General features: G+C 40.8%; 1 protein-coding gene across 1 annotated transcript; it reads left to right on the top strand.

Moving 5' to 3' along the window:
- The first annotated feature begins 87 nt into the window (after positions 1-87).
- Positions 88-21,195, top strand: pkp2 (plakophilin 2). The gene is made up of 13 exons (XM_034131582.1): positions 88-339; positions 2,907-2,977; positions 7,233-7,798; positions 8,446-8,584; positions 8,915-9,122; positions 10,772-10,952; positions 15,111-15,228; positions 15,490-15,648; positions 16,437-16,613; positions 16,809-16,962; positions 17,739-17,931; positions 18,941-19,028; positions 20,487-21,195. The coding sequence occupies exons 1-13, from the start codon at positions 171-173 to the stop codon at positions 20,583-20,585; spliced, it is 2,322 nt and encodes a 773-aa protein (XP_033987473.1). The 5' UTR covers positions 88-170; the 3' UTR covers positions 20,586-21,195.
- Positions 21,196-24,663: the final 3,468 nt, after the last annotated feature.

Below are 24,663 nucleotides of genomic sequence, written 5' to 3'. Positions count from 1 at the left end.
CGTCACCTGACACCTCAGGTGAATCGCCTGTAAGCCCCGCCCCTCATCTAGCCCCGCCCCTATGCGTCATATCATCCAGCGGGACAACAAAGCAGGACTTCATCGAGTTTCTACCTGTCGAGTCAAATGAAGCGTCCGAGGTAAACTAGACTGGTTTGGATCAGCTCACGATGGACGAGGTGTTCTTTAAGTCTGCTCTACCCGCTCAGGACGGTCTGGCTCTGGAGGACAGCAGCCTGGCTCTGCCCGGTACCGGGTCCGGTTCTGAGTCCCAGCTGCGGGTCCAGCAGCAGGTCCAGCTCACTCTGGCCCGGAAGGCGAGGAAGACTGTGTCAAATGGTAATGTATTCTGAACACTGTTAATGAATGGAGGCCCTATTTACACTAGCTATCACACAAAGGCTCTCAGATATCAGATATCAGATATCAGAATCAGAAACGGGTTTATTACCAGGTAAGTTGACAAGTACGAGGAATTTGACTTGGTGTCTGGTGCATACATATAAGTAAAACAAGAATTAAAAAACACAGATAGAGAACGATTTTAAGAACACTATTGTAACATTTAAAAAAAAAAAATAAGAAAAAAAATCAATAAAATTAAGCAGTATTTACATTGAAACAGAATGGAATAAAATATAAAATATGTGCAGTAAAAAAAAACGTATGTTCACACACTCCAGTTTGATAGGTTTGGTACACCTTGCTATCACACTACTTCTGCATGCTACACTTGTTGTTGTTTTTTTAAATACTGTTACTTATTGCTGTACACCTGTTAAATGGTAACGTATCTGAATCTCTGTGAATGAATGGAGGCCTTATTTACACTAGCTATCACACAAAGGCTCTCTGATATCTTCACACACTCCAGTTTTTTTGTACGTTTCTTTTGTATATTTACATGTAGTGTTAATCTAGTCTTGTTTTTTTAATGTTAAAATCGTTTTTTTTACATTTTCTTTTTATAATCCTTATACTTTTGACAAATTATTTTCTTATGTTGTTTATGTTTGCACTATCATCCACTAAAGCAAATTCCTTATGTGTAAACGTACCTGTCAATAAACTCAATTCTGATTCATAGATTTGGTACACTGAGAAGGGTCATTTTTAATGGTAATTTTTAAGATTATAATTCATTTGACCCTTTAGTTTGGAAATAACTGTATCAGACAACTATTAGTTTGGCGTGTAGGCTCTTAAAATAAAGCAGTGTATGCTTGCACTCACTTAGCTTCTTTAAAACTCTTTGATTAGATTAGTAACTATATTTCCAGAAGTTAAAATAACGTAACTTAACGTTAAAAGGTGTTAAGAAACCAGTGAAAAAAGACTGTAAAACAACCATTTCTGGAAAATACACCTTCATGAAATCAGATATAATCAATAATACAACTGATTGTGGAAAATCTAACAGTTGTTAAACCAGCTGGTGAACATAGTGGAGCATTTAAAGGGGACCTATCATGCAAAATGCACTTTTTGATGTCTTTTATACTTAAATATGTGTCCCCGGTGTGTCGGGGAACTCACGCAGCGTCAGAAAATAAAACCCTCTCTCTTTTCCTCCGTACCCAAATCTCTAAAAACGGGGCTTCAACGGAGCTGATCCAGATTTGCGTCTGATATGACGTAATAAAAGCAGGAAATAAAAAGGAACTCACCTTGTGGTATAACCGGCAAGAGAGAAAGCCTTTGAGCTCCATACTGTTTCAGAAATAATCCTTGATAATCCATGATATGGCGTTTCATCACGACAGTATTTAGTTTAGACAGTAGCTGCCGGGTCCCACATGAGCTCAGCCCCCTCCTTTTTGATTTTAATTAAAAAAAAATGTTTTAAAGCTTTATACCCCAAATCAGCACTTTAGAAACAGGAAGTGAAATAGAGGGATATGAGGCATGGCTAGAATGGGTGATCTGTTTGGTATTTTGAGCAAAACACTTCATAGACATGTTTTTTATATATTTGTATATATCTGAGACCTATGCTATTGCCTAAAAATAGCATAATAGGTGACCTTTAAGTTAATTTGTTTTCATAAAATATTACTTGAATTTAGAAAAAAACGCTTAATTTCTAAAAATAAATAAATGAAAAATAAAATAATGAATAATTAAAAAATATATAGTCTCTTGACAGATCTTGTAAAGTAACCCTAAAAATAAATTACATTTAAAATAAAAAGTGAATAAAACCATGCAACATACAGGCTGACAACAGTGAAAATGCTAATAAAAACAACAAAATAAAACATACATTTTTATCTTATCTCTAATTATCTCGTCTCCCTGACTACCAAACACTACACCTGTCCGTCTCTATCAGAGGATGTGCTCTGTGTGAAGGTCTGCTATAATTTACTATCAATACAGGCCTTCCTGTGGTATGCTTGCTCTCAGTCCTGCCTGTCCAACAGGTTCCTGCAGCTTCATTCATTCGCTGGAAGGGAGATGGACATGTCACCTATGCCCTTATTTATTATGTATTTGTATGCTAAAAAAACATCTGTGTTAGTCATCATTGAAAACGTAAAAACAATATGTTCAGGACAGCTTAGACTTGTGTGCTAATTTAGAAGATCATTTTAAGAAATAATGGATTTTTCTTTGGCCTTTAGGTAGATAATAAGTATTTATGTCAACTATGTCAATGAAAAAAAGCACAAGTAACAGATAGGATTTCCTGATGTGTTTTGGTTTAGTGTATCTCACTTCTCTCTCCCTCTGCGTCCTATTGATGCAAATGAGCACAACATTTGATTTGCATTCGTACACTCGCAGCTCTATGAGTGTGTACTTCAGTATCAGAGTCATGAGGAAGTGTTGGAGTGTTGCCATGCCTTTAGGTAACTACAGTGTGAAACAGTATATACTAACAAAACCTCTTCAACTTGTTTCAGGTGGTGTCCATTTACACAAAAATTCTACAAAGAGCTTCGATGCTGCAGATGGATCTTTGCCAAACATGAAGGTAAGACATCTCACTCTCTTTACTCAGTGGCTGATTGATTGGTCAATCAGTGGCTCAGTCAGTAGGGGCTTGGACTGGGAGCCGTAGGGTCGCTGGTTCAAGTCCCCGACCAGACCTAAATATGGAGTGTGGACTTCTACTTGGAGAGGTCCCAGTTCACCTCCTGCCCTGCCGTGGTGCCCTTGAGCAAGGCACCGGACACCCCCCTTCCCCCCCACTCCCATTGCTCCCCGGGCGCTGTACAATAGCTGCCCACTGCTCCTAGTACTAGACTCCTTGTACTAGGATGGGTTAAAAGCAGAGGCCAAATTTCACTGTGTGTGCTGTGTGCTCTGCATGTGTGACCATTAAAGAGGGTTTCATCCCTCCCTATTCTTCTATTCTACTCTTGCGTGCACTAACCAGGGTGTCCGCGGGGTCTTAAAAAGTATTAAACGGCATTTTCCAAGGTATTACATTTTGTAGCTTGTTTCCAATAAGTATATCAATTGTCCAAAGAGGTTGTATTCTACAGTTTGCCTGAATGTAATCATTGCGTAGGTGTGTAGTGTGATTCTGTGTAGTTTATTTATGGCATCCCGTTGGATTTGACGTCATCTGAACAGGACATCGCACGCTCACTGCTTGATAGCGCGCGAAGGTCCGTTTACGCCGGTTGTTAATCAACGTCGTTATGGGGAAATGCAAGTCTGCGTCCAAATGGTTGGAAGATAAGCAGGAAGGACAATCAATACTGTATATAGTAAATGTGAGGTAAAGTGTGTCGCCAATGAAACCGGTTAAAACTCAAAGTGGCGATGAGGTCTTAAAATGTATGGAAAGGGTCTTAAAAAAGGTCTTAAAAGGTTTTACATTTGACTTCAGGATTCCTGCATATACCCTGACTAACACACTCGTGCAATTCAGAGACGTGTATCATCTTCTTCAAAGTTCATCTGTTGTCCTTTACGTCTGATAAAACTGATGATGAAGTAACTCTATTTCCATGACAGAGAAGTTTTGTACCTGTCCATTAAGAAAGATCCGCATGGACACATTGTACAGCGTTATTTAAATGTGGGCAAATCATCTGCTGCTGCTTTGCCTCCATGCTTATCCAATGAATCAGTGTGTGTGTGTTTTTACATTCAGCACAACATCATACATCATTTGTGACTTTTTAACAGTGTTGGCTTTAAAGGTTATGGACTCCTAAAGTGACGAAAAAAATGATTTGTTTTCTTTTGCAATCTGATAAATTGTGAAATTAGAGGGTATTTTTGTCCTAAGCCATTTAATAAAGTGCGTTGACATGTATTTCATTAACTGATTAAGACAATAAAAGCATTTTTTAACAATTGATTGGAAGTTAAGGTAAAGCATAAGCATTATATTTATTTATAAACTCCATATAATCTATCTGTCTTTGTGAGTTAGCTCTTATGGGCCTCCATGGACTTTGATAACCCGCATATATTTTAGATAACTTAACAAGGAGTCATAAAGACCTTTTTGATAAGTTAATTATTAAACAACTATGTGTATTTTGGACTGTAATCCCATACGAATGTTAAAGGTCACCTATTATGCGAAGTCCACTTGTTCACGTCTCTTCTACATCAACATGTGTCCCCTCTTCTTCATGTCTCTTCTACATCAACATGTGCCCCCTCTTCTTAATGTCTCTTCTACATCAACATGTGTCCCCTCTTCTTCATGTCTCTTCTACATCAACATGTGTCCCCTCTTCCTCATGTCTCTTCTACATCAACATGTGTCCCCTCTTCTTCACGTCTCTTCTACATCAACATGTGTCCCCTCTTCTTCATGTCTCTTCTACATCAACATGTGTCCCCTCTTCTTCATGTCTCTTCTACATCAACATGTGTCCCCTCTTCTTCATGTCTCTTCTACATCAACATGTGTCCCCTCTTCTTCATGTCTCTTCTACATCAACATGTGTCCCCTCTTCCTCATGTCTCTTCTACATCAACATGTGTCCCCTCTTCTTCACGTCTCTTCTACATCAACATGTGTCCCCTCTTCTTCATGTCTCTTGTACATCAACATGTGTCCCCTCTTCTTCATGTCTCTTCTACATCAACATGTGTCCCCTCTTCCTCATGTCTCTTCTACATCAACATGTGTCCCCTCTTCTTCACGTCTCTTCTACATCAACATGTGTCCCCTCTTCTTCATGTCTCTTCTACATCAACATGTGTCCCCTCTTCCTCATGTCTCTTCTACATCAACATTTGTCCCCTCTTCTTCATGTCTCTTCTACATCAACATGTGTCCCCTCTTCTTCACGTCTCTTCTACATCAACATGTGTCCCCTCTTCTTCATGTCTCTTCTACATCACCATGTGTCCCCTCTTCCTCATGTCTCTTCTACATCAACATGTGTCCCCTCTTCTTCACGTCTCTTCTACATCAACATGTGTCCCCTCTTCCTCATGTCTCTTCTACATCAACATTTGTCCCCTCTTCTTCATGTCTCTTCTTCATCAACATGTGTCCCCTCTTCTTCATGTCTCTTCTTCATCAACATGTGTCCCCTCTGTGAAAAGAGAATCTGAAAGTTTCAGGAAAAAAGATTCTCTCTCTTTTTGTCCTGATCCATTTATATAAAAAACCTGTCTGAAAATGAGCTGATCAGATTTTGGCCACTTTATGATGTCATAACGATGTTTTGGCTTGGTAACCATTAGCCAATCAGCAACCAAGGTAACAGCTCGCAGGCAGCTTTTCAGTAGCTCGCCGCTCGCGGGTTCACTGACTGTGTAGACGACAATAAATGCACCTGAATCAGTCCGTGTCGCTGCGGCTCAGACACACATGGATTTATGTTTTTAAAAATACTCGCGTTAGCACCATGTCAGGTTTTTGGTGGATTTAATCAAGTCTTGGATTGCAGAGTATGAATGTCCTCTTGCTATTTTCAGTTGATAAATACGTGTGTGTAAAGTTTGTGAAGGCAGGAGGAAAGCTTCCGCGATCACTGTCTCCTCTCTGTTCCTCCAAACCCCGCCCCCTCCCTGAAAATAATGAGTGACAGGCTGATAGTGACCTGTTATTATTCACTTAATCACTGATTGAGATATTATGAAGCTAACTTAATCTCATACATACATTCATGAGATTTATGTAACAGTAAGACAGAGAATAAGTGTGCACCCACATGCAGTATTTTTGTTTTTATATGCTGTTGTAAATACTCCTGTTGTCTACTGTGTTCAGACTCAAGTCATGTTTGTGATGCCACATTCAGGAGGACCTTCAGTGTCCTTTTTTTAAACAGAAGACCGTTGCTAGAAGCTGCAGCTAGACTGCAGAAGTATTGTTTTTTTGTTTTTGAGGATGGAACAATTTCACACACAGATATAGGGAGGCTAGACCTATACAATTGATTTATTATGGTTCATAATTTCATGGCAAGATGAAGAAGAAGAAGAAGAAGAAGATGGCTGAACTGTCCAGTGTCAATCCTGTCGAGATGGAGGTGGAGGTTATAAATCTCCAAAATCATGTTCAGCTTGAGTCTCAGCTAAACTCACAACATTTCTGGAGCCTTGTAGACCCAGAAAAGAACCTTGCCCAAGCAGCACTGGAAATACTTTATTTGGCTCTACTTTGTGAAGCAGATTTTTCTGACATGAATGTCATGAAATCTAAATACAGAACAAGACTGACTGATGAACATTTAAATGACTCTATTAGAGTGAACCTAAGTGGGTACACTCCAGCATACACCTGTATGGTGGACTCCATGCAGTGCCAGTCATCTCACTAACTGAAAAAGAGTGTATGCACTTATTTTACACATGTGCCATAAGATGCTTGTAAGGTGGTGATTAAGGTGATGTATTTACTATGTGGGCCATAATAAGAAGTGAGAAATTGTCGTTTTCTTGGACCTTGATTTTTTTTGGGTATTGCAATTTCACACGTGTACAAAAGTAGCTTAATTCAACTGATGAGGGCTATGCGAATAAATGTAAGCGATGTGATGCAAGTAGCTCTTGGCCACTTTCATTTTTTCAAAGTAGCTCTCAGATGAAGAAAGGTTGGAGACCGCTGATCTAAAGTAACAGACAGAGAATCAGCACTTTTGGAACAGGGCTGAAACAGAGGGGATTATGGGATGCTGCAATGATCTGTTTGGTGTTTGGAGCCAATCAGAGACATGTTTTGTATATATCTGAGACCTATAATATATTGATGAAAAACAGTATAATAGGAGACCTTTAAAGTTCACCTTGTGTTTCCCTCACAGGTAAACGGATGGGGTCCCACTTACCGCTCCCTATCGAGCCACAATGTGCGGAGACCCTCCAGGAGGGTGGAAGTTTCCCCCCCGCCCAGCCCAGAGTTACCTCGCTTCAACTCCAGCACCCTCCGTTACGGGACCTACACCCACCCGGGGCCAAATCCCTCCCACAGGGCAGGGATGGGTTTCTCTCACGGGTCCGAATCCTTCCGCCGATACGCCTTCTCAGAAGCTCCTCTTCGTGTGGCTCGTCCAATCACGGCTTCTTCTGCTCTGGGAACCTTCCGGCACAGATCCATCAGACAGGGGGTGCCACAGCCTGTGTTTCAGCAGGGTATATGGGAGGATGGAGAATATGGATGGAGCCAAAACCCCGTCAGACAGGACCAGCACACTGTGGGGACCCAGCCTCCGGACGGGGGGCTGTCCTGGCTGGGTCGGGTCAGGAGGGACGGGCTGGGGCTCCACAGACTGAACTCATACCCCCCCTCCCTCACCAGCGTGGACATGGGGAGACAGATGGAGGTGGATCTGCCCTTTCAGCAGAAACGCGCACAGACCGTCAGGACAGTGTAAGACCACATGTGTTCACCTATCTTATTGCAGGACACTATCAGAGATGGCAAAAGTACACACAGCCTTTACTCAAGTAGAAGTACAGATACTCGTGTTTAAAAATACTCTGGTAGAAGTACTGACTAAACTTCTTTACTCAAGTAAAAGTAAAGAGGGCTTTGAAATGTACTTAAGTAAAAAGTGCCCATAACTACCAGCTGTTTTAAAGAGTACCTGACCTCCCTTTATATTAATAGAACAATAATGTCATTGTTAGCTAATGAATGTTTCCATGCTGAACAACGGCAACATGACAACGTTTTCATTGGTCCCTCTTCTTTAGAGAAGACCAGGAAATGATGGATACACGGATCGTGTTCAAATCAATAGGCACGCAATGACTCTAAATAATAATGATCACGCCACCAAACACACATTCAAACTAAAGGAACCAGCCTGTTTGGAAAATGTAAGAAGTAGAAAGTACAGGTATTTGTGTTCAAAAAGTAAGAAGTAGAAAGTACAGGTATTTGTGTTCAAAAAGTAAGAAGTGAAAGTAAAAAGTCGTCAGAAAAATATTTATAGCAGGTTGAACCTCCAGCCTAACATGTGTGTAGTGAAGCCCACATCTTAACATGTGTTTGCATTGTGCTTCCTCACACAGGAAGTCAGAGAGGCCTCCAGAGATGACGTTAGAGCGGGCCGTGAACCTGCTGAGTCAGGAGGATAACGAGGAGACGCTGATCAGTGCAGCCGGACACATCCAGAACCAATGTTTCAAGAGCGCTGAGGCCAGGAAGATGGTACGTTTGATCATTGAGGCGTGTGGTGCAGTGGGTTATGCGTTGGTGTTCGGATCAGGGGGTCACAGGTTCAAACCCCACTGCAGTTAGCATATCGTTGTGTCCCTGGGAAATTTGACCCTGGTCTAAGACTCAATAAAACTAGCTCTAAAAAATTAACAGTACTCCAAGCCTAGACATAAAAAATCACACTCAAAGACCTCCCAGAGACTCTTTGAATGTCTATGGCTTTAGAAGAGATTTAAGCTCCTCCATGTTGTTGATATATCTCACGCCGTGCGCCTCTCTGTCCCGAATTATCTTTAAATCAGTAATCCATTTTGTTTCCAGGTGTACTATCTGCGTGGGATAGGAAAGCTCCTGCAGCTGCTGAACCACGACCACGAGGAGGTGCAGCGCCTCGCCGCAGGAGCGCTGCGAAACGTCGTCTACCAGAGCAGCGAGAACAAGATGGAGGTGAAGGAGAGCAACGGGCTGAACTCCGTCCTGCAGACGCTGAAGAGCAGCCGGGATCTAGAGACCAGGCGGCATCTGACAGGTCAGTGGTTGATATGGGATTGCTGCTCACACCTGAACTTACTTTACTTTCTTTACTGTTAGTGGCTTCTTTTGCTTCTTCACATTTCACCCATTGTTGGCCACTGCTATATACAACTCATTGGAAACAGCACAGTCATTGCTGCACTGGTGAGAAATGTATTTTGTGTAGTATCAACAGTTATAATGCCATAAAAATGGACTGTAAGTGGTGCCAATATTGGAAAAGATTGCTCAACATATTATCCATGTTAACCCAATTTACATTTTAAAAACTCTCCTGTTGTGTCCTCTCTTCTGAGTAATTGTTACTGAATTTCTGTCAAGTGAGTCTCAGCCGAGTCATTAAGGACTTACCATTTGTGCTGAGTAATGTGTGTTACATAGTGATGTCATTGTGTTACAGAGGTAAATAAAGGAGTCCAATGGAGGCGTTTCAGGCAGGGGGGGGGGGGGGTTGTGTGGGAGATAAACTAGCCTTTACACACCATTTACATGCACACAAATCCATATAACACACTGCATATGCATACTTACTCATCACTGTACCCTGTATGCCAGGGCAAGTCTGCCATCACTTACTGTTCGGAGACTCAGTCATTGGTACATGTTCTTTTATAAAGCCATGCTGGGTAAACTACCACCTTACATCTGCTCACTGATATCACAGAGAGTAGCTATTGCCTAAGATCCCAGGATGTGTTTTTATTACATGTACCAAGTGCTAGGACTGTTTTAGGCACTACAACTTTTATGTGCGCAGCTCCTCTAGCTTGGAACACTCTGCAAAACATATTGAAAATGAGCATTTTGGTTCCCCTGCATCATTTTAAAGCACAGCTTGATGTGGGGGAAACTTCTGAAGCAATTGGAAACAGGACTCAGAGAGGCACGAGGAGAGCTGGAGCTTTGATGGCAAACACTGACGGTTTATTTGGAGTTACGGCCGGAGAATTGACAAGACAGGTGGTGTGTCACGAGTTGACACAGCGGTTGCCAAACCAATTCTGAAGAACTCTTTCTGCAGCTCGATGTTTTAACTAGTTCAGAGTGTAATAATCAACATTCTTCATCAGTGAGACTTAACAATTATGGACCCTGAATCTAACTAGAGCTCTCGTCCATAGGAAAGAATGTGCGCCAGGGAACCTACGTCCCTGAACAGTAAACTACCTCATGGCGGCTTGTGCTCCGTCATAGACTGGCAACAACAATGCGCCCAAGCTGCCCCTCCTTAAGAGAGATAGCAGCAATACCCAAGGCCGTAGAACTATGCCGTGGGAAACGAGACAGTGAGAGGAGAAAATGATGAACTGGGTCAGGTTGAATACCTAAGCAAATTATTCCCTAACACTTGAGGAATTGATATTTGATACTACCTGTCTTTGTGAAAAGGTTTGTAAATTGTACCCCTGTCATTATGTTGTATGTGTCCTTTTTTGTTTTCTGTTACATGTGTAACCAATGTGCGGCAGGTCTCCCTTGTAAAAGAGATCGTTGATCTCAATGGGATTTTTACCTGGATAAATAATGGCTACAAACAAACAAGGAAAGGGGAAATACCATAAAACATAATAGTGCCCCTTTAAACTTAGATATTTCAACAAATGTCTTTGCCTATAATAAAGTGTATTGCCATTTCCCTCCCAGGGCTCTTGTGGAACCTCTCCTCTCACGACCTCCTGAAGGAGCGTCTCTCCAGAGGAGCGTCCCTCTCCGTCCTCACTCACTCCGTTCTGGTTCCAAGCTCCGGCATTTTTGAAGGAGAAAACCCAAAAGACGAGCTGCTGGCCGACTCCGACGCTTTCCACAATGCCACCGGCTGCCTGCGGTGAGATCCTTTTGTTATCCTGAAACAAGATACTCCGGCAGCTTCTGCAGAGAGGATGAATAGATTTGAGTAAAGAGACACCTCCTCTTGTGTCAGATATACAGCTCAGACCATGCTGAGTACAGCATTTCGACAAAAGGATTCACAACTTTGCTTGACATTAAAGTGGACCTATCATGCTATATTCGAAAATATATTGTAGGGCCATACCTATATAAAACATGTCTGTGAAGGTTTTTTTTCAAAATACCAAACAGATCATGCATTTTAGCCATGCCTCATTTCGCTCTATTTGCTCTTTTCCAGCCCTGTTTTTGCAAGGGCTGATTCTGCTTTTGTGGCAGACTACAGCGCCACTTACAGGCCTGGCATATGTACTACAGCGTCTCCAGCGCTTTCGAGCGGTCTCTCATTCCCCTGATAGGTGGAGAGTTGCCCATATAGGCGGAGCACCCCTTTTCTGACGTCAGAAAAATTCAAATAATAATCAGCTCCATTGCAGCCCGTTTTTAGAGATTTGGGTATGGAGGAAAATAGAGAGGGTTGTGTTTTCTGACACTTGGTGAGTTCCCTGACACACCGGGGACACATATTCATGTATAAAAGACGTACAAAAGTGCATTTTGCATGATAGGTCCCCTTTAAATATTAGTCAATTTATGGAACATGTCAGAAACAAAACATACAACAATTATAATAATGTTTTAAAAAAATGTATAATAATAATTATAACAAAGAGAGGCAAAACAAAAACGTTCAAGGTACAAAAAAACAATTTTTAAAATGAATTCTCAAATAGTCTCTGTCATGTTCAACAGGGGCAAGAAGAAGCTTAAAAACATTTCTAGTCCGTCCCCCTCTAGCGTACATTTTTCTTGAAAATAGAAGATTATGTCATCGTCATTAGCATCCGGGATATTGGATTCATTGTTTTAAACAAATCATTGTTTTTGTACAAAACAACCAAAAAGAAATAACTTTTACAATGACAAGAAATAACAAGTATGAGTTCACAGGTCCTGCTCAAATAAAGGATGTTGTCTCCTTAAGAAAAATGGATGATCATTTTAAATAAATATAGTTTACAATCTGTCAGCAGTGAAACAGACGTGCAGTGTAACCCGAGTTTTGTCACTGCATCCTTAGGAATGACTTTATGATATCAAAGTAGGGTAAGAGTTGACAGATTGCATAACCACAGTAATATAACAATAATTGAATAACATTACGATACAGTATCAGCTGAGTTGTGAGTCAACAGTCTCTCAACATAGACTGTTATCCTCCCTTATCTGAGTCTTGCTGTAATAACAAATAAGACATACTGACTGTTTTGCTGCAGAACGAACTATCACTGTGTTTGATTTAGGGTGAATCTTGTTGAAAAATATATATAAAATACTTTAGACAAGAAAACAGGACAGCTACATGTTGATAGAAATATCCAAGAGTGTGCAATTGTGCAGAATGTTAGCATAAAAAAGCTGCCATGCACAATCATGGTGCTAACCCAAAGATGAATTAGTATTATAGGAAGAAATAAGACAACATTTGATCTGATTGGTCTGTAATCTTGACATTTGGCATGCCCTTACTTTGGGGAGGTGTCTAACAGTACAACTTGGACAATTTGAGATCACATCGAAGTCAATATATGTAAAAACTAACATTGTGTTTATTAGATCTCTTGTCTTAAAGGGCCCATGTCATGCTTTTCCGGTTATTACCCGTCCCCTTGTGTGTTATGAAGGTTTTTATGCATGTAAACGGTGTGCAGAGTCAAAACCCTCAAAGTACACCCTGTAGGGAGTAAAACTCTAACACAGAAAATACCTCCCCAAAACGCCTCGTTGGAGATACGTCACTGTCCATTTGATTCTTCCGGGACGGCATGATGTCAAGCCGTACCCGGAACGAAATGGACCAATCCGTGGAGCCGTTACGTTACGTCCGCGGAGCCGTTACGTTAAGCCCCCGCTGATTGGTCCAAATTGACCAATCCACGGACTTCCTCACACACACATCTGTGTGCAGGGAGCAGGCAGCTCAGCTGATTTCTCCTCCCTGGCTGCAGGCTGATAACAGACAGTTGGGATTGCGGTGAAATTCTCTCTGCAGACCCATTCTCACAGCGTTTATCAACCTTTTTCTTACTCAATATCAAGCCACACTTATTGTTTTTACTTCGGCTGTGACTTTGTGTGTGCTCAGGATGAGTTTGGCTGTGTTTGGCTGTGTATCGCTAACAAAGAAACAACACCTCCACGGAGCTCAGCGCGATTCACAACGTCCCGACCAATCAGAGCACACTGGGCTGGAGCTATTGGAGCTACAACGAGCCGTTAAAGGCAGAGAGTGAAATTCATTGAATACACGTAGTTTACAGAGATGCTGTATGAGAAACCAATGTGAGTTTGGAAAATTGCACAATATAAATCTATTCTAGTAGACCTCAACAATGGAATTATGATCAATGGAAATGGCCATGACATGGGACCTTTAACTAATGTGAACCTGTTGATGGCGCAGGGGGAAAAGTCATTATGATACATCAAGCTACCATTGATACAAAATATTAACATGCTAAGTCTTACGATGTATTATAAGATTAATATGAATCTTTATTAATCCACCAAGGGGATTTTAATTAGCTAACAGTACAAATAAGCAGTAAAGATACACACGTGTTGCTATACAGGTATGCAACTGTTCCAACGGTTTAATAATTAAAAAACTGTGTCAAGCATTCAATTACCTTCCCAGCGTGGTAGCTTGTGATATTTGCAATTTCTTCCTCATTAGCCACAAATAACTAGTTCAGTTTCCACTAACTACCGCATCAAATAAAGCCTGAATAAACGCTGCTTTCTCATGAAGCATAGCGACCAAAACATATGAATCCCAATCCTATCTTTATACAACATCATGGCATTGTGTGGAACTACAATTTATCTCCTGGTGTCTCTCACTGTGTATCACGTTGTGTATCACGTTGTGTATCATGTTGTTGAGACACACTGTGAGTCTGTGTACGAAGCAGCAGCTGAAGCCGATTCAAAGGAGGAAACTGAATAATTCATGCACTCCTCGCCGGTCTCATGTTATCAAGTTCTCCTCTATCCTTTCGAGGTCCCTGCGGAAGATAAAAATGATGAGTTTCTCTCCGGTTTATATTATATTACTGCACAAATAACCTTTTTCGGGACACAGAATAACAATCGTTGTATTTCTTTTCCTCTGGAAATTGGATATCATTCATTCAAATCCATCGACCCCTTGCAATTCTGGTCTGACAGAAACAGACTTTTATTGGCTCTCTGTCATGCACACACACACACACACACACACACACACACACACACACACACACACACACACACACACACACACACACACACACACACACACACACACACACACACACACACACACACACACACACACACACACACACACTTCTTGCAATTCTGGTCTGACAGAAACAGACTTTTATTGTCTCTCTGTCATGTGGGTATTCTTTAATGGGTCAGTGGGTGTGTGATTGAAACACACACACACACACACACACACACACACACACACACACACACACATACCATGTATACATCACTTCAGGGGACATTACATTGACTTACATGCCTAACCCTAACCCTCAACCTAACCAAGTCTTCACCCTAAAATTAATGATTCCCCTCATTTTGTCCACACACACACACACACGCACACGCACACACACTTCTTGCAATTCTGGTCTGACAGAAACAGACTTTTATTGTCTCTCTGTCATGTGGGTATTCTTTAATGGGTCAGTGGGTGTGTGATTGAAACACACACACACACACATACACACACACACACACACACACACACACACACACACACACACACACACACACACACACACATACACACACACACACACACCACACACACACACACATACACACATACACACACACACACACACACACACACACACACACACACACACACACACACACACACACACACACACACACACACACATACACACACACACACACACACACACACACACACACACACACACACACACACACACACACACACACACACACACACACACACACACACACACACACGTCACATGACCTTGATTGTTTTTCTTTCTGTTTCCAGGAATCTGAGCTCTGCCGGTCCCGACGGCAGGAAGGCGATGAGGGAATGTGAGAATCTGATCGACTCTCTGGTCTACTACATCCGGGGAGCGGTGGCTGACTACAAGACGGACGACAAGGTGAAAGGATGTGCTATATATATCCAACAAATTGGCACACATTAAAAAAAAATGAGGGAAACATGCAGCAGTTTAAGAGACACAAGGAGGTAAAATATAAATATCTAAAATAAAATAAATAAATATATATACCTTTTCTATTCTGTACGGCATGTACACATAAATCATGTAGTCTCTCACTGGATTAAAGAGTTTCAGTATCTGTGTGATTACTCAGGTTCTTTATCTAACTTATTATTTATCTACATGTCTGCTCTGAAGTCCACGGAGAACTGCGTCTGCATCATGCACAACCTGTCCTATCAGATGGAGGCCGAGCTCCCTCAGAGGATCACAGATATCACAGAGTCTCGACAAAACTTGACTCCGAAGGAAACAGCTGTTGGCTGCTTCGCTTATCGCAGCGCTAAGATCACACAGGTAATCCCTCCAGACCCTAATCCTGTTGACTATACACAAGATGTTCGTGCAGTGTGATATTTAAGAGCAGTATTGCGTGCATTGCTGCAGGTTTAATCAGCCATAAAACTTTATTTTTAGAAGGCAATCATATTTAGCGGGAGAGGAACATCAGAGAGCTTTCTCATGTGCTTCTGTGTCAGCACTTGACGTGCTTTTAGTGTTGCTATCTTTTAAAGGACTGTGTAATATCAGAGAGAGTCACTGGGATACACGTTAGAATTTGATTTGATTTATTTCGAATGTGTAAAACAATAATACAAAAAATTATAATTAAATGAAACATGAGAATTATAATACTGTACAAACTTAAGCAGTATCAAATTGATAAACAAAAATATTATTGACTTACAAATGATATATAAACAAATGATCGGCCTACTTACCTGAAAAGGGGTGGGAAGAAGTTGACACGTATTTAATCCCACCCCTTCTCCCAAAAACTAAATTATTTACATACATATTTTTTTCTTTTGACTAAATGTATGTCAACATACAATATACATTTACAATTATCAATAGATTATATAATTATTACTAAAATATATATATATATATATATTCGCAAACAAATTATTATAATAGGAAGGCTTATATATATATATACATTTTAATTTTTTAATTTTATGCATGCTTCTTAGGTAACATTAAGCTGTCTTTGGCTCTTTTTGCTGTAACAATGTACATTTCCCCTCTGTGGGACTAATAAAGGGATTCTGATTCTGAGCTCATCCAGTGTTTGTTCCCAGGATCTGGAGCGAGAGTGGCCGCTCCTGAAGGAGAAGTCTAACCCTCGGGGGGTGGAGTGGCTGTGGAGCGCCATTACGGTCCGCATGTACCTGTCTCTGATGGCCCGCAGCGTGAGGACCGGCACGCAGGAGGCGGCGCTCGGGGCGCTGCAGAACATCACCGCCGGCAGCGGGGCGGTAAGAAGGAAACTATATAAAAACCTCCTGAGTTTAGAGTTAAATCTGCTAACAGGAGAGAATATGAAGCCTTATTCCCTCTGTGCTCTGCTATTGAGAAATGTTAGTAGGGTCGTACATGTCCGATACATTTAGTGAGAAATATCCTGTATTAGTATTTTATTAACCTGGACTCTGATATATGGGACCCTGCAGAGGAGTGAATCCATCACCTTCACTATCGTCCAGCGGGAAAATGGCCTCCAGCACGTGAAGAGGATGTTGGAGGAGGGAGAGAACGATGTGAAGAGGACGGCTCTGTCTGTCGTTAAAAACCTCTCACGATACCAGGAGCTGCACCCCGAGATCGGTAACTGGTTGCAACAAAATACACATACTTGAACTAAACTTAGAGTTCATTCTTCACAATTTAGTCTACTTTCCAGCAGTGTTGAGCACCCGAAAGTTTCATTTTTGAAATGTATAGTATGGGTCCCCAGCACATAGAAACTGCCGGATGCTAACTTGCATCTGTGGGACAATTTGCACAATTAGCATAAATTGCATTAAGAAGCATTAAGAAGCATATGGAGCGAAATAGTTAAACAATTGCTTGGCCTAATTGGACAATTTTTGGAGGTGTGGTTTTGGAGGTTATTGAGGATGTTGAGTCAATTTCTGACATTTTCAGGATCAAAAATGGCAGTTTTTAGTCCCCTGAAACTTTAAAATCTACCCAAAATGTATCAAAATTAGCCCACAGAGAGTACAAATATGGCCACTTGCTGCTTAAAACTGCCATTTTGGATCCTGAAAATATTTGAAATGGATTTGGCATCCTCATTATCCTTCAAAACCACGCCAAAATATCAGAATCAGAATCAGAATACTTGTATTAGTCCCACAGAGGGTAAATGTTCATTGTTACAGCAGAAAAGAGCCAAAGACAGCTTAATGTTAACTAAGAAGCATGAAAAAAAATATGCATATGCTAATTAATGCAACATATGCAAGTTAGCATCTGGCAATATCTATGTGCTGGGGACCCGTACTAAACATTTCAATCATTAGACTTTGGGGTATCAATATTTCCTGGTTCATAAAAGGACTCTGGCAAGAAGACTAATTCCTCTCCTCCTCCTGAAGTGAAGCAGGTGTTGTCGGAGGTGGTGGAGATGTTACCGTGCGACGACACCGGCACCGATCTGCCCACCGAGGTGACGGCCACGCTCTGTAACACCCTGCTCAATCTGAGCCAGAGCGACATGCAGAACGTCAGAGCCATCTTCAACCAGGGAGCGCTGCCCAACATCATCAACATCAGCAGCAAGGACAACGGGTCAGTAACACTCCTCGTGATATAAAACTGAATCACTGAAATATTAAAACAGAATACTTATTTGGTGTGTAGTTGAGTGTAGCTGTGAGGAAAGTAATCACAAAGAAATGGCTCAAACCAAACAGCCCAACTATAGAGGATTGGTGCAATATCATTTATGAAATCTTTGTAATGGAAAGATTAACCTTCGAGGCTCCAGGAACTTACATTTGAGGACATTTGGGAGAAATGGAAAGTGTGTATTACCCCGATACACCCTTCTTTTGTTTAACTGTTTGAATATTTTATTTAATGATCTACTGTATACTGTCAATGTGTTATATTGAAAAGAAAACAACCCATGTTCTTGTGAGCTTATTGTTGTTGTTTTGTCAAGAAACGGACCACTCTGTGAAACTATTTAACTACATATGTATATGTACACTGAAGTTGAAATGTGATCCAAAAGAAACTGAATCATTTACAGCACTATATGAATGTGATGGCACTCTTATTTGTTGGGTACCTTTTAAGAAATGATTCATCCAGAAGCATCTGACTTGCAGTGTTTTTTTAACCTAAATTCAATCAATCAATCCATTTTAATTGTGACATGTTATTATAGTAAATTTGATTCCAGTGAAATGTAGATCACATGACTTGGACTGGAGTCAGACTCAGGTCTTAGTCATCCTTATCGACATGAGAAAAAGAACCTTTGCATTTTCAAAAATTGGTGAAGAGCACATTAAGATATATTTAGGATTTAAGACATTAAGTATTGTGTTCGGGACTTCACTTGGGACTTCAGTCTTACATTTTGACCAGTAAGTCATGTCTTTGAACCCGTCAGTTTTTACTAAGGAGTCGACTTTCCAATATGACTTTGGATTTGTCAGGTTTGAGACTTGCCTCTGGACTTGCCTCTGGACTTGCCTGATTGCAAACACTTGAGACTTACTTTTAACTTGCAAAACAATGTCTTGGTCCTACCTCTTGGGAAAAATAATCTAACCTGTTAATTTTCTAGTTATGGACCAACGAGAGCGGGTCAGGCAGCGTGCATCCTGCTGCACAGCATGTGGAAATACAGCGATCTACACGGGGCCTTCAGGAAGGTGCGTTGTTATCATTGTTTGTGAGGCTCAAATTAGAAGCTTTTAATAAACACTTTTGGTTTTTGCTTGATTTAGATAAAGCAATTAGTTGTCAGTCTTTTCTGTATAAAATAACTTAACTTTGAACGTTGATATTTTGTGAGTAGTGTCCTAAAGTATATTTGCTTTTTATGTATCAACTACAGTCTGTAATGTGCTTTATAAGAGTCTGTTATCAGTAATTCAGGCCTGTTCTTATCCCACTGTCTTCTTCTTCTTATAACCACTAGAGGGCACTAAAGTTAAACACATTCAAATTGGCTTTAAGAGCCTGTGCAGTGACCGTTTATAGACTTCGGCCCAATCCCAAACCACGCCCTACACCCTACCCCTACACACTCCTGTCAGATGGAGGGAGGAAATACAGCGGCAAGCTTTGGGACAAACTCCCCCTCTCTCCGGCAGAAACAGGAAATGCCGTAACTGTATGTAACAACGGTTTCAAATCAGCATCTCTTAGACAACAAATTAAAATCAATAACTAAAATAAAACTCCAAACATCTTTAATTGTGTTTTTTGTAAAGCTCTTTTAGTTTTAAACCTGATGTTTATAAGCTTCTTAGTTTTTGCAACAATCTGTAAATATACACAACTTTATAATAAAATGCACACATTTACCTTTTTCTAGACTAAACACAGGTATGATCCTAAATTAAACAAAGATGAGGTTATCATGAGGTTGTTAACATCGCAGTTTATCAGTGGATGTTTGCTGGAACTGTTTGTAAACAGCGTGTTTCCTGACGGACACACACCGCGTTGAGACCGGTCAGGTAGAGACCGGTCTCCAGTCAGCACCGATGCAGACTCGGGGTGTTTCTCAATGTTGAGGACGCTTGCTTGGTAGCACATGTCTTCCGAGTCACTTGCTTCAGAAGTGAAGCAAGAATCCTTCCTAGCCTCGGAAAACGAAGAATGGTGGAACAGACTAACAGGTGTGCAGGTGTGCGTCATATGCGATGTCCCGCCTTAAATGGAGCGCGATTTCCGCCAAAGATTTGGAAATTGGTCCGTGCGCAAAGCATTGTGGGGATTTTAAGACCGCGGAGTCTACACATGTGCAGCCTCGAAATTTCTCGCTACAAAGTACGCCGGCCTCGGTAGAATTACGCTGAAGTATGCTGGACATTGGAACAGTCTTTCGGCGGCACTCGATGACGTAGTGTGCTTGAAATAGTGGCTCTGGAGCAGCTTTCCTCGACATTGAGAAACACCCTCGCTGTTTGATGGCTTGATAGCCCACTCCCCCTCGACACTGCTCCACACTCGTTGGTTTGGAACAGCACTTAATGTGGCGGACCCTCCACGCGAACACGCAAACGGAGGGGTAGTGTGTAGGGGTAGTGTGTAGGGGTAGTGTGTAGGGCGTGGTTTGGGATTGGGCCATAGTGTCAATAATCAACCCTTTGTTTTCACAGTGTGGCTACAGGAAATCAGATTTCATCAATTCAAGAACAACAAAGGCTGTGAACTCCAAGAAATATAAAACTCCTGCCTCGTCTGATCCCTATAAATAACACTAAATGCACTGCTACTGATATAATGGACTGCCCCATGTCTTTATTTACTCTAAAGATCCCATGAAACGGATTTAAAACTGTACATTTAATAGTTTTTGTTAGTGTTTTTGTTATTTGAAGTTAGCTGATGGACAAACAACATGCTCTATTGGATGTATAACAGGACGGGACATAGTTCTGTTTGTCGGACACTTTCACGGTCAGAAAAAAAGATATTGAATGAAGTGTAAAGTGTTTCTCTATGTTTGTGTTGTTTAATGTAGTGGCAGCTAAAGAGTCGACAATACTGATTTGTGTGTTTTGTTTATTTCAGGACTTTAGGCGTGATGTAATCAGACAAAGAACCACAAAGAAAATGTTGAGATAATCACACTGAACTGTTGTATAAATGTATATAGAATGTATTTTTAGATAGAGTCGTTTCCCAATGTAATGCACAACAAAAACAACAAGCTGATTTCATGCTGTCTGACTTGAGTTGGTTCTTTGAATGAATAAACTGCTATGAATCAAACATGTAGTTCAACATATTGTCTGGTAAACATTGTTAAAGAGGCCCTATTTTGCTTTTTGATGTGTTCCCTTTCCTGTAGTGTTTCTGTAAATGTCAATGGTATCCAAAGACTAAAATCCCTCCAGATGGAGTTTTTCTCCTTTGTTTACTTCCATGACATAGTGACATCACTTTGTAACACTAGCCTTCTATTGGCTAGCGTTCCAACACATTGTACGTGATAGGCTAAGGGGCGGGACATCACCAAGCGGTTGACCAATCACAACAGAGCCGGCCAGCTAACCAATCAGAGCAGACTGGGCTCTGGTTTCAGACAGAGGGTGAAAAGAGGTGCTGCAGCACAGGCAGTATGAGAAAAATAAAGAGCTTTTTGAACATTAAAGCATGGGGACATGTCCCAGTAGAGACACTACATACTGATATACACCTGAACATCAGCAGGAGAGGACTCTTTAAAGTAGAGACACTACATACTGATATACACCTGAACATCAGCAGGAGAGGACTCTTTAAAGTAGAGACACTACATACTGATATACACCTGAACATCAGCAGGAGAGGACTCTTTAAAGTAGAGACACTACATACTGATATACACCTGAACATCAGCAGGAGAGGACTCTTTAAAGTAGAGACACTACATACTGATATACACCTGAACATCAGCAGGAGAGGACTCTTTAAAGTAGAGACACTACATACTGATATACACCTGAACATCAGCAGGAGAGGACTCTTTAAAGTAGAGACACTACATACTGATATACACCTGAACATCAGCAGGAGAGGACTCTTTAAAGTAGAGACACTACATACTGATACACACCTGAACATCAGCAGGAGAGGACTCTTTAAAGTAGAGACACTACATACTGATATACACCTGAACATCAGCAGGAGAGGACTCTTTAAAGTAGAGACACTACATACTGATATACACCTGAACATCAGCAGGAGAGGACTCTTTAAAGTAGAGACACTACATACTGATACACACCTGAACATCAGCAGGAGAGGACTCTTTAAAGTAGAGACACTACATACTGATATACACCTGAACATCAGCAGGAGAGGACTCTTTAAAGTAGAGACACTACATACTGATATACACCTGAACATCAGCAGGAGAGGACTCTTTAAAGTAGAGACACTACATACTGATACACACCTGAACATCAGCAGGAGAGGACTCTTTAAAGTAGAGACACTACATACTGATATACACCTGAACATCAGCAGGAGAGGACTCTTTAAAGTAGAGACACTACATACTGATATACACCTGAACATCAGGAACACCCATCTGAATAATGGCCACTTCTTGCAAAATGTACATTTCCATGTGATGCTCACAATAGGTAAATGAACAATGAACAGTGGTAGACAGTAGCTCATTTACTTAGGCACTGTACTTAAGGACAATCTTGAGGTACTTGAGACTAATCCTGCAACTGTATACTTCTGCTCCACAACAGTTCGAGAATGAAGAAACCATCATGTATGAAAGGTTACATGTGAATAGAGGGGGCAGAAACAGTCTTGCAAATGTACATTTCCATGTGATGCTCACAATAGGTAAATGAACAATGAACAGTGGTAGACAGTAACAAAGTACATTTACTGTACTGCTCCACTCCCATTCAGGCAAATGGTGTAGGCTACTTTATACTGCGCTACATTTATTTGATAACTTTGGTAACTTTGAAGATTCAGATTCAGCATTGTGGCTGGCAACCTTAAAGTACTGCTGCTACCACATTCCATGCATCAGTAATTATAATCAAAGATATATATAAATAACACTGACAGGCAAATGATGTATCATCATGTACATATCATGATGTATCTTCTGACTTTTAGTGTAGTATAGCTAATTGTATCCTCATTCTCTAATGGCTGTAGTATGAAGGTACGAAATAAAGTTTTGCATTTTGCAGTAGCGGTAAAAAGTGGTTCATTTATTATTATCCAAAGAACTGTACAGTGTACAGACAATACAAAAATACAATACGATAAAAATAGTCAATAGTGTGCGATACAATAAAAAAAAAAGTTTGCCACAACTATCTGTAAAAAGAAAATTACATTACAAATCAGTGAACTGTCTGTACAAATAATTAGCCACATATTTACAAGTGCGTGAACTGTCTAAAGGTTTCATCTTCATGGGTCTGTTCCATTAAAGGGCCCATGTCATGGCCATTTCCACTGATCATAATTCCATTGTTGAGGTATACTAAAATAGATTTATACTGTGCAATTTTCCAAACTCACATTGGTTTCGCATATAGCATCTCTGTAAAGTATGTGTATTCAGCAGTATTCACTCTCTCCACTAAACGGCTCGTTGGAGCTCTTGCCCCCCCCTCCCTGTGAGCCTAGTGTGCTCCGATTGGTCACTCTGTTCTGATTAGTCAACCACCAGAGAGGCTCCGCCCATGTCTAACTGCTTTTTTCGGCTCGCTCTCAGCGGAACAACAGTCTTATAATGGCCTCGGTGCAGCCGTATATTTTATACGCTAACTAACCGAACTGTACCTACAACTGTTGTTATAGAAGTGTAAGTTATTTTTACCTGTAATAAACTACTACTGTTTGATTAGAAATCAAATCATGGTTTGCTATATATGAATGATATGTTATAGGAGCAAATAATTCAGGGAAGAAAGGATAGGCCTACTAAGTATTTCCATCAAACTTTATTTTTAGAAATGTACAAAATGAACATGCGTAAATATACACATTTACACTGTATATCATCCATTCCTCCCCTTATGGGCGTTTTCGGCATCTTGCCTATTGCAGCTTTGTAAGCAGCTGCCGGGGCTTTTTAGGACGAGGCATCAGAGTGGGTCATCCCGTGTGTGTGTTGTCCGTCAGATACGCCAGGAGTTTCCTGATCTGGCTGGACGAAATCAAATGCAAATCACAAAATATTAGAGAAACTTAGTTGTTTTAGATTCGTTAGTAGTAGTTGTGGTAGGAGTGTGTATCTATCTAATCTATCTATCTAATCAACACAGTTAGCTTGCCTGTGAAGTAAAAAGATATGATTCTACACTGTATTGAAGTGAACATGTATTATTTTGAATTGTATTTTAGTGAACATGTATTGTTTGAACTGTTTTAAGTAATCACATATATAGAAATGATATTCTCACTTACAACTCACTGACCCAGAGATCCTGTTTCACACACACCTCCTTTTCACCAGCGCACACACATGTTCTTTTTCAAGGTCCTTATGGACATCATTATATTTGTGCACAAAGGTTTAATTGTATGAGAAAGAATAGTTTATGTGAAAAACTCCCATTGGAAAGTAAGGGAGTGAATATCGGGGCAGAGATAAGATTGACTTTGACATGTGAAAGATGCTATGGGAAAGTAAGGGAGTGGATATCGGGGCAGAGATAAGATTGACTTTGACCTTGTGAAACTTTAGAATCTCACGTTCTGGTCAGAACTCTGATTCGCTGTATTGAACCCGACCAGAAGTGAATCCAACCAGTAAAAACACCTGGGGGATGTGAGCAGCTCACACAGCTCCTCCTCACGGAC

Source organism: Trematomus bernacchii, unplaced genomic scaffold (assembly GCF_902827165.1).
Source record: "Trematomus bernacchii unplaced genomic scaffold, fTreBer1.1, whole genome shotgun sequence".
Classification (NCBI taxonomy): domain Eukaryota; kingdom Metazoa; phylum Chordata; class Actinopteri; order Perciformes; family Nototheniidae; genus Trematomus; species Trematomus bernacchii.
Note: the sequence above shows the minus strand (reverse complement) of the source record. Positions and strands in the feature narration are given on the sequence as shown.